The 12,230-nt window shown below is 32.3% G+C and overlaps 1 protein-coding gene across 3 annotated transcripts in view; it reads left to right on the forward strand.

Moving 5' to 3' along the window:
* LOC117113797 overlaps window positions 1-12,230 on the forward strand; it is a 36,266-nt gene that overhangs the window by 16,001 nt on the left and 8,035 nt on the right. For all 3 annotated transcript variants that reach the window (XM_033257233.1, XM_033257235.1, XM_033257234.1), the window contains exons 2-3: window positions 5,022-5,133; window positions 11,019-12,047. In XM_033257233.1, coding sequence (XP_033113124.1) covers window positions 11,037-12,047 — 1,011 coding nt within the window. In that variant the 5' untranslated portion in view covers window positions 5,022-5,133; window positions 11,019-11,036. The remainder of the gene's footprint in view (window positions 1-5,021; window positions 5,134-11,018; window positions 12,048-12,230) is intronic.

A 12,230-nucleotide genomic window follows, 5' to 3' on the forward strand; every position in this document is an offset into this window, starting at 1 on the left:
ACGCGGCTAGTAAAGATTAGATTAGAATCTTTTTTTAATAATGAACATCTAAATGTTACAGAAATAAGCAATTTATTTTTCGCTGTATCTAGATTTAATGTTAGTCAACTCTACAAGTTTGCTAAACGTGATGCAGAAGTAAATGTGTATACGTTTTAAAACTAATTCATAAATTCTGTGCATAAAATAAGCCATACTGTAGATTATTCTGATATTGATAAATTTAGCTATTGTTTTGTATTTGCCAGTAAATTTTCACGCTTACTTGGTAAGCTGCAAAGTTGCATGAAGCGATCTCGTTAACAATGTCTGTTTTTTATTCCCGCCTTCATCTCATTATGCCAAAACTAGCAGCCCGTCGTTTGCGTCGGCTTTGTTGATTTTCCCTACCAGTAAAAATATCGCAGTACATGCAGTTGATATTTGTCCATATTAAGAGATCAACCATTTAGAGTCAACCGTTACCACTCTTATTATTTTTTTTTTGTTTTTGATGTATCCGTTTTCATCAAAAAAACAAACTGGAATCGATGTCACTTTCCAGACATATCAATACATTAATCGGTCTTCTGGGGTTTTTTTGGCTACAAAATGTGTCATGAAAGATGAGATAATAACCGTGCAGCAATGTTTTTTATTTTATTCCTTATAATTTTTTTTTACATATAACAGTAGTCAAATTTTTTTTATGTGGACTGGTATATTATAGATATTTTCTAATTACATATTTTAAAGAGAAACGTTATACCTATTTATATGTTTATAGAATTTATATTTTTCATGCATAAAATGATGTAAGAAAATGAGGTATTTCATTTTTAAATGGTCCTGTAAAAGCTTTATTCTAGTAAAGAAATAAACAGGAAGTCTTCTGACAATAACCTTTGAACTGTAGTCTACAAAATATAACACGGAAAGTGAGTAGGCTTGAGAGAAAGAGAGAGAGAGAGGAGAATAAAATCTCTCCCATCTTTTTAGGAGCAATTCTGACCATGTGTTGAGAATAAGCCTTGCTCACTGGCTGGCCTCCCTTGTTGCATTAGCCAGATGGGTGCCCTTGGGAACAGATAGGGTTTGCTACCACAAGAAGGCTAAAATGTACAAGGCTAACTGGTCAGAGGCACAAGGGAAGGTTGTGGAATTGGTCTTTTAGCTGTGTGATCATAAAACAATTATAGAGGACAGTCCACCAAGAGAAAACAAAATGAAGACATTGCTGATTGAATCTTCTGTTTGTGTTTTTAAATTTTAACAGTTGGTTTTGTGCTTCATGAGACTAATTTCTGTATATAGACATGCAAAACATAATAATAACTACCGTTACCATATTAATATTTCGATTTTATTGATTCAAACAAACAAAAAAATTACTTGTTGCTCATATTTATATATTTACCATATTTGGTTCGTTTTGGATGAGGCATTTTAAAATAAGTACAAACTCTACATCTATAATTTAAAAAGTGAAGTTTGTACAAACCTGATCGTCTCTCTTCTGGATTTTTGTTTTTCAACTTATCAAGTCCTGAGGGCTTTGAAGCCCTTGAAAATTGAGTTGCCAGACAAATGGATAGAATGACTCCCACCATCACTGATGCTTACACATTATTCAGTATAATGTTTTTTGAATGTTCCTCTTGGTATGAAGCTGTGGGCTTTCGAAATACTGAAATTACTTTACCATGTACTGCGAAATTTGCTGTCTTTTTGACTACAGTCTACAATTTAACAACTTACAACAAGTATTTTTTTAGAAAGTAGTAAGCAACTAATTATTTTTTCATAAAACAGCTTTGTTATGAGAGTTATCTTCATTATTTGGTTTTGACACGCCTCCGGGTTGTTTTTACGAACCATATTGGCATGAATAGAAGAAACATACTATAAAGAAAGAAAAAAATGTAATATGAAAATTGTAGCATGTTTGGCACTATCGTCTCTTGGGTGTCTTGCATTTTCCATGGAGGTATAATGCTTTATCCATGCTAATTTGACCTGTTAGTTAATGAACTAATTGTTATATAACATTGCATAAACCTTCTAAGCAACAGAAAGAGTAAATCTTTTGTGTATTACTGTAATCCCTAAAAAAAATATAGAATATAGATAGAGTCACAAGATAATATATTCACAAAGTATTTTGTTTTCATAATCACAATTATGAGAACATGAGTATTGTAAGCTTTGTATGCATTAAAGATACAATATTTTTTAAAATACAGAGGGGAAAAATGTCGTAAAATTATATAGTTATACAGGACATACAAAGTATTAAGAAAAACATTTATAGATTATAAGAGAACATTGTTTTATTTTATTTAAATATAATTATTAATTCAATGACATACTAAATGTCTTTTTTCTCCTGTCAAAGTTTTTTTTTGGGGTGGGGGGGTTGGTAAAAATTATTACTATAAATTTTGTCATCAATTACATAAATGTGAGATTAAAAATTAGTCCCGAAAATTGATGATAAATGATGATGTAGGCCTACAGTACATTTATATAGGATTCCAACCTTGCAATAGATTTAAAACCAAATGAGATAGTGAATGACATTAATTGTACGGACAGTACTAGATCATGTTAAAACAATGAATTTTAAACTATATTTTTGGTTTTGGGTGTGACGTGTTTTGCTCTTTCAGTACAGTACAGTAACAAGAAGTATTTTAAAAATTGTGTCTACATGGCATTGTAACTTGCTATTTTGGTAGTTCTATATAAATTAAAACTCCATTTATGTCCAAAAACAAGAATGATTATATAATACTCAAATTTTGCAGAAAAGATCTGAAATAATAACAATGCTACATAGACGTTGTATACCATTTCTTTCAATAGTTTATTCAGCAGACTTCCTCACTTGTAATCCACAAGTGATAAGGAAACAATGGCCATTTCATTGCTGCTGTTAGTTGATGCTAAACTCTGGTCCGTTTGCTTTGTGGTTCCCTTTTTTTGGCCCCTCAGTTATACTTAACAAGCTGTCTAGGCGAGCCGTGTGCAAAGAATTTCCCAGTCAAAGGTCATTTAGCTTGTGTCCTTCATTGGCTGGCAAACATTGGCTCCTTATATGGAAAGCGTATCTCGTGTGAATTGATCCGTGTTTGTGCATGATGATGGTTGGCTTGTCAAAGGTTACGGACAGAACCATTTCGTAGATTGGGTACGGAAGCAAATTAGACTGATGAAAGTGCTATTAGACTTTTGAAAAAAAATTATTTCTTTTTCGCTGAATTGTCTGACGTTAACAACAAACATTTTCTTTCCTTCCGGTCAATATATTTTTTCTATTCATAAGTACTATAGTTTTTTTTAATTTTTTTTTTATTCAGTGCTTAGTAATAAACATGTGATGTAGTGATTGTGCAGTAGGCATCACGCGGCTGAGATTTCGCATACGTTAGGGACGGACTGCAATACTCCAACTTCACAGAAACTAATCCGCCTGCTAAAAAAATAAAAGGCCAGAAAAAAGGTTTCGCTTTCATGCGTATAATAACAAAAATGAATTGTTGATGATCGTAGTCACCGTGTCATTTTCAGTTGCTTGTCTCTTAAAGGGACATTGTTGTAAGACTTTTCGCATTATCTTTACATCAAAGTACATGGGAATTTAAAAACATTTTTTTGTTGCTAGTATAGTAAAGTTTCACCATCTGTCTGTCTTAATTCGCCACAGTTGCCAATCAGGAATTTGTTGTTTAAATAAAATCTGCATAGTAACGTCATAACCATGAGTTTATATTGCGAGACTATATCTTTAATGTATTACAGTTTTGTGAAGAAAGAAATTTTCTATACAGCATTTGATATTATTGGTATATGTTACGGGGGTACATTTTGATGAAAATGCTAAACGAAGACATTTAATTATTTTGAAATGTGAAAAATTGTTTAAATGTTAGGTTTCGTGGTAAATTGCTCTTTTAATTAATTGATTATTGCAAAAAAATTTTTTTTCCCATTATAACCTTCTTATATATTATCCTTGCTCGCAGTGTATACAATTTCATTAAAGCTGTTTACACTGTTTATTCAAATTTGATTTTGACCTTCGGTTCAAAGTCTAACATCAAATGGCGTTCGTAGTCTTTTAGTGAACCCTTCAGGAAATATTTCTTTTTTTAACAAGTTCAGACTGGTCATCGATAGACAAATGAATTATTTTTTATGTTTTTTTCATTTTGTAAAAATCAACCAGACAAATTTGCATTGATACTGAAATAATGTAGATTATTATAAAAGAGGTACATGAAAAAGAATTTCTTTTTTCAAATGTTTGTTAGTGTCTGGCAATTGCAATTTCCAGCCTGCTACATGCACGCTAGTGCCTGGACAGAATGGAATTAATGCGATGTGGAGAATTTCTAATCTTGCGTAAGAATGTGTTGAACGAGCTGCATAATTTTGTAAGAGCTGAACATGTGTGTTTCTTTAGACATTGTACCACCAACGTAGATAGATAGATGTTAATGTTTACATGATTTTCTGTTAAAACCTTTGAAGTATTATTATTATTTATTATTTTTAAATAAAGGCAAGAGGTTTATTTCCTTTATAGGATATATAGATTTAAGATAATCCCTTAATCACATGCCCCTCCTTTAATTGTATTGTCTCATATTAAAAAATTTATTTAGTATATTGGAAGTAGAAATACATGGCACAAATTATATAAAATTGTAGTCAAAATTTAAATTGAAGAAACGTTAATAGATAAAAATGAGTCATGTAGTCTTCGTTCATAAACCGTATGGGTTTTTTTAAAACCGTATTAACCGGGAAATGCTTTTTCAACACCTTGTGTGCCTGTCTGATGTTCTCGCATTTATTACAAAAGTATCTAATACTATGGACTGCAAATTCTAAACATTGACCATAATTTCAGCCAGCTAACCAGAATATGGATTTCTGTTTGATATGCATAATAAACGTTATGATTTGAGTAACATAATACTTGCTTTTGTAGTTTTATGCTTTATTTCATCTCGCATTTTTTTTTTCATTCTATTTAGAACTTCCTGTGACAATCTACGAAAGCCCACTAACAAGAAATAGAGACATACTGTACTATCACTTTCGGTACAAGATTTATCATCGAAAATGAATTTTAACAAATGTTAATTGGTGAGTTTTGAATTTTTGGTATTTTTTTATACGTCTTCTGTTTAACCATTTAAACGTAACACAAATTTGGCTTTTGAATTTTTTGCTTGGACTTCACTTTAATGCTTGGATAGGCATCTGGAAATTATAGGAATGGCAGTTTCAAGTTGGTTGGCATGTGTACTGATAAAACTGCGTGTTGACTAACTGCCAGCCAAGTAGCCAAAGCACATCCAGCCATTTTCATAGATAATTTTTTTATCTTTTTTGCTAACGTATCTATAAAGCATTCGATTCATGGTCATAGCATGCAAAGTTATTAGCGCATTGGTCAAATGATTACGATATCAGTAGTGTTGCGAACATTAATTTATGCACTTTATACGTGATATTGGACTGTATATCAAAAGTTTTATCTGATGTCAAAACTTTGTTAAACTAATACATAATACATGGTGGTGGCTTGATCTGATCCTCTTAAAATATTTTATTTGTTAACAATTAAAAGTATTATTATAAGGTTGTTGGTATTATTAATTAGTTCTGAACTATATACTCTTGCAATACAAATGTTACAGTACAGTTCACTTGTATTGTAAGCAATATTTCGTTACACTGCTATATTTTGTATTTATCTAACGGGATGTATCTAGAAATAAAAATCAGGAATATTAATGCTTAACGCTACAAGCGCACACAGTTGGTGGGCTCCTCTACTTAGTCAACAAATACCAGCTGCATAATACGAATACATGTTTCTGAATAATCGACAGAATATGAAAGTTGGACGTGATCCCTGCGACAGATCCCAGGCAAGTTGAATAGCTAGCTCCAGCAGTCTTGCCGACACCCTTGAATTCAAGGTCTTTGCAAGAATGGAGATGACCACTATTTTAATTTTTGTTTTTGAGAACTAAGTATTAGTAGCTGTAGGTTTTCGCTGACATCCTTGTACTGACCATTAAACTTCTAACTCATCAACCTTGAGGTCAAGGGTCAAGAAACTGAGAACAAATTGAAATTTGACACAGTGCGCAGGAGTGCACTTCATGCCTAAATATGGTCATGATGACATCACTTCATGACCATATATATGCACATCATGACTATATTTGGGCATACAACAGTTTTTTTTTTTGTATAAGTAAATTTAATAGTGTGAACAGAACATGCTTCTGCTACCACTCCAGAGATAAAACATGAAAAATATGATTTCCCTAAACACCATCAAAATCAAATTATAATGCATTTCCCCTTTACTTAATTGCAGCCTTATAAATTGAATAGTTATATAGATAATGAAATTAATCAAAGCGAGTGGTGAATTTATCAAACTGTGCACTGCTGGAGAACCTCACTAATAAAATGATTATCTAAAATTTATTGTTTATTTGAGGGCTTTAATTGGGATTGTAAGTGATTTCTATTGTTATCGGATTAACAAGCGAGGTAAGAGGGTCATCTATTTTCACGAGTGTACAAAACAGATGCAAGCAAAGGGAGGAGTTGACGGTGTTTAAGCTCTAAAATGAAAGATGAGGATGGTAAAATTTGTTATGTACTCGTTTGTTAGAGTAAGGAAGATCCCTTTATAGTAATAAAGTAGATTACAGTACCCCTAATGTCAGTGATTAAGAAGCAAATTCATATTTTTATCTGATATTATGATCATAGAATGCTCCTTTAATTTAGTACAGTAAGGTAAACATTAATGCATTCAAATTGAATAAATGACAGTATCAATAAAGAGTGTGCTCATGTAACACAATATCAAACTTTGTGGAATCCATCTGTCTAGCCATCACTTTTTTAGAAATATTTGTTTTGTTGTTAGTGACTTGTAGCCCTTCGCAAAAACTACATGTAACGTTAAACTACTTTTTAGATTCTGATGGTGTGTGTATTTGCAATAATGAATCAACATTTTTTTTAAATTTCATCGCTTCCAAAATTACTTTAGTGATGTAAAATAATCAATAGTTTTCGTATTTCCTAGAAATTTCAAAGAATTGATTTTTTTTTTTTAGCAGTGATGATAAAATTCATCTGCAACTATTTATTACTATATTAGATTTAAAATACTATGTAATTTTTTTACTCTGTTTCTCTTATACATTGAAATTTGTAGTAAAATTTTGATATTCGCAACAGTGCCAGGGCAAATCGATGCCGAAATGCTGCGCCTGAGGAGAATTTTTCTGCGTGTTCTGACCTCGTCGTGCAAAGACAGGAAATTATGAATGACTCTACTGAGGGAAATCTAATTTGTTGCTGTTTGCAGCTACTAAGGGACCCACTAGAAATTCTACGTTATTAACGTGTAGACGTTATGTTGCGCAGTTGAATATTTTTTCTTCTCATGTATAATTTGTTTTTGTAAGTGAAGCATCAACTGTACTGTTTCTGCACAGCAACTAGTAATTGTGTTCTGTATGCACGCATGAATCAGCCACGTTGTAAAATCCATGAGAACGTCTCTCGCTGTTTATGTTATGACCACATTTTTTTGCGATATAATAAGTCTAAAGAATATTAATATTCCAATTGTGCCAAATACCATGTGCTGATAAAATTCAATGTATGTAATTTTAATTGATGATTACAGATTTTATGAAGTCAGTTGAAATTTCTAACTCAATTTTGCTCTCATTATCACAAGAAAAGTAAAGAGTAGTGAAAAAAGATGTTGGCATTGTAGTGTACAGTGTTTTTCGGATTTTGTATTGTCATGTTTTGCCTACAGTAATGTAATTTGTGTTTTCAAAGTAACGCCAATTAACCTCTTATTTGGGAATAAAGTAAATGACATAATAGTATTTTGGTTTTATCTTATTTGTTGTACGTTAGATTTCAAGTAAATAATTTTTTGAGTTATTTCATTTTAGCATCAACATATTATAATGTTAAATAAAATACATTTTTACAAACACAATATGACAATATTATAATAATTATACAAATTTTACAGCAAAATTTGATAAATATCTTTCTAGCTTTTGTAATTTTAACAAAATGAATCTAAAGATCGTTGTAAAAAGTGAATCTGGATCCAATTTATATAAAATATTAGGTTATATTCTTTTTTGGCGAAACATCGTGTAAGTGTATTGTGTTTATAAAAGTTTCTTTTGATCATCAAAATTGAACACCTGAAAATTACCAAGTAATATGTGTTATATAGAACATTGGTGATTTTATCTTAATAAAAATAAGCTACATTTAACAGGGTGTGGCCAAACAATAGGTCTCTGACAAAACAATCTCCCAGCTGGATCAGTATTAGCCGTGCTTGATTTGTTTTCTTAATTAACACGTACTGCCTGAAGGCTACTGAGCAATTTCATTTTTTACTAGCAAAATCACGGCCAACTGTAAATATAATAAACCTACCTGGTAGGGACCCAACTGACATCCCAGAACTCCAGGGACCTTCCCATGTAACCTGGGTTGAAAAAAGCTTGTTAAAATTATGCCAAGATTTTTTTTGTTGAAATTCCCAGTCAATACAGAAGAAGAATTTCATGTTAAATGAATTATTTCGGTGATTACAATATGTTGTCGTCACATTTGAACCCACACAAGTGCCTAAATGCCAACAGTCAGGCGTCTGCTTCTTTGATTGATGATATTGAGTGTGTTCTTAACCCCGGGTGGAAAACCAAAGGTGTAAATGATATTCAGCGCATATATAATTTTATTTTCATTTGTGTAATGAATCACAGTTTGTAGAGTACAGTGGAAAAAATTTGAGTGCATTATGGAACAAAAAGTTATATTTTAGTATACATAAATTGAGGCAGATTCTAATTTCTGCTTATCTTCAAATTAATGTCGCGTACCCTCTATTCAAACGTCCGTTTTAAGAACATCGATTTTACAGTTTTTCGATTTTGAGATTCTTAGATTTGATTTCTATGCCATTGATAAAATCAACAAAATAATGTCATAAAATTTAAATTATAACATACTTTTTCTTATTAACCTTGTGTGTTAATGTCATATTCATATAATCATATATTATTAGTATAATAATTTTAATTTAACAATATATTTTGGAGTAATTAGGCGCCCTAACCCAATGGAGAGACATAACTGTAAGTATTTATGTCTTATTTCTAACACAGTAGTAACAGGGTGGAACTTTACAATACCACGGATTCTAACAGGAAAGTTTAGTTCCTTCCCAGCATTTACTTATGTATGTAGCTTGCTCCGTATTATGTAGAAATATCGTACACAACCAAGGATTGTCCAATCACCAGCAAGTCATCTGGGCACGTTTCTAATCACACCCAAATGCGTTTTGTCGGGAAATGATTTGACATTAGTTACAGTAGACTTGTGTGCAATTTGATTATATTTCAACAAGGTTTACAGTATATAAAATTGTTAGATTACGATGTTTATTCACAATCTTCACTAACATAGTTCCACAGAAATCTCCAATTTCAAGTCGTTATTAGGCTTTCTAATTATCAAATGGTAGTTAGAAAACATTGGTATTCGGACAGTTCCTACTGTACGATCTTTTAAAAATCTTGTTTATCAAAGACTCTCAAAGTGCACTGCGTAAAACACAATTCACTGTTATTACAAATAAGCAACAATGATTTAATTATTAATGTTTTAAAATGATACTTAAAAGGTTTGTATTAAATTAGTAATGTAATTATTCATTTTTTAAAAAGATCCTGACAAATATACTCAGTAGGCCTACTTTGTGTTGCATTTTGAGTAGAGGAAAATGTACTACAGTATGTCTCTGCAGTCACCCGAGCAGTTGTAAACAACTCAATGGCAAAATGAAAATGATTCCAACCGTTAAGTAATCACATCACATTGAAATTATGGAGTACATACTGTACTACATTGGAAAGGCCAGAAATTTGCACAGGAAATCTCTGTACAATCTATGTAGTGTAACCAGTTAGTAACATTCAACAACATTATTGAGAGGCTTTTTTCATGGTTCAGTAACTTTGTTCATATATCGCGTTATTCATTATTGTGTTAGCCTAATTTTTTTTTTTTTTTTTTTTGTAGCCCTGGTCTTCCCACAAAATTGTTGGGCCCTGAATCCCCTGTGCCACTACCTTTGGTTTTTATTGAAGCATCAGTGCTGGAGAGATTACAATTGGTACATAACGCATACATAAGACTGATCAAATTACACTCAAACTGGCCAAGAACAAACTTGCTTTTTTCCGAAATCATAAATAGTGGCAGTGTGTGTTCGCAAAACAATGGATTAAACACACTTTGCCATTATTTCAGCTACTGTACAGTATTATTACAATTACACAATTATTAAGTGAATGAAAAATTCTAGTAACAATACCATTCAAGGGTATCCTTTTCTGTTTGCAGCCAGTTCTTTTATGTATTGAATAAATTCAACAGGTTTGTATTATAACATGGAAGCAATGTCAACATTCTTAGATGTGTAATAATATTTAGTACTGTTTACTGTTATGGTATTTGATTTACGTATGTACGTTCATAAGTAATTTTTTATGAAGTTTATTACTTTATCTTATTTTGTAATAAAGAGCTTTCACCGTCTTGTTCCGAGCCACTGAGGAAAATTAAAACGGTTAAAATTTTATTTTCTATTTTTGTACATTTTTTATATGCTGAATAAGGATTGATTAAAAAAAAAAAAGAGCAAATCATTGAAGTTAGTGGTGTATCTAGGGGGTAGCGAGGGCGCACGCCCCGCCAAAAAAATACTTGCCCCCCCCCCAAACGTGTTTTTTAAGATTAATTTTCTAATTATGCTTACATCAGATTTGCGTTTCTAAGGTATTGCAGTGTTCTAGTGAGTGTTTAGCCTACAGCTTGCTTTTTACCATATAGTTATGCACGCTGTTCTAATTTTAATTTTTTTTTTTTTTCTAATTTTTCAGAGATAATTGAATTCTTGTATGAAAATGGAAGTTGTGGCACAGCTGCCTACGCCTAGTCTTCCTGATGGTGAAGAAGAAAACATTCTGACAGTATCCAGCACAAATCATCAGATGGATGAGAAAGGAAAAGAAACGGAAGAAGAAAAAACAGTCAAAAATTCTACAGAAACACTAGATGCAAGTAACAAAGAAGGTTGTGTGAAACAGGCTGATATTACAGATGTTGAAATAAATGAAAGTGATAATAAAGAATCTACTACATATGACCAAGAGGAAGTTAAGAAACCAGGAAATATGGAGGAATTAAGTATTACAGAAAATCTTTCAACTAATGATTGTCAAATAAACCAGGGTGCTCTTGCTAGAGAAAATGTATCATCAACTTCAATGACAATAGATGGTGCTAAATGTGATAATGATACCAGTGATTGCGATGCCCCCCCAGTTGTTAGCCACTCTGATGTGGGGGGAGAGCAAGAATCAATGCCAAAACCAAATATGGAGGAAGAAAATGCAACGATAGATGGAGACGATTCCAAATCAATCCCGCAAAAGACTGGAAAAATTGGTAACTTGAACTCTATTCTAAAAAATCTTAGTGGTAAGCAGACCACAATCAGTGAGACAAACACAACAGACACTAAAGAAAACAATGGTGATGATTCAAATTTAAATAATTCTTTGCAGCAATCTAAGGCCTCTTTGTCGCGCAGACGCAAAGCTAATAAACCGACAAAACTGGAACAGTTTGACAAGATTGAGAGTTTAATCGATGCTGCGTCCGATATTACAGACTTTTGTGACATTGCGAACACTCTAACTGGCAGTGAAAGCCCTTCACTTGAACCACATTTTGATGAACCATTCCATACAAACAATATCCAAGTTTCCCCAGAAATACAGGCATTACCCACAACTCTTTCTAGGCAGGCTTCTGCTAGTCCAAATAACTCAAATATGGCTGTTGCTATCACAAATCCACTCCTGCAGAACCAAAGTACTTCGCACCATGATGAAAATAGTTTACAGGTACGTATTTGCCCTTCTTTTATGTTAGTGTGTGAAACACTTATTGTTGCCACTGTTGCACTGACCTGTGCATGTTTTCTAATAACCTTGATATGATTCAATTTCATTTGCTGATATGCTAGTCTCAATAGCACACTTTCTTTTAGATGAGACGTTTAAGCCGTTGGTCGTATGACCCAATGT

Source organism: Anneissia japonica, unplaced genomic scaffold, assembly GCF_011630105.1.
Source record: "Anneissia japonica isolate Jap-2015-1 unplaced genomic scaffold, ASM1163010v1 scaffold287949_len505691_cov196, whole genome shotgun sequence".
In the NCBI taxonomy this organism is placed as follows: Eukaryota; Metazoa; Echinodermata; class Crinoidea; order Comatulida; family Comatulidae; genus Anneissia; species Anneissia japonica.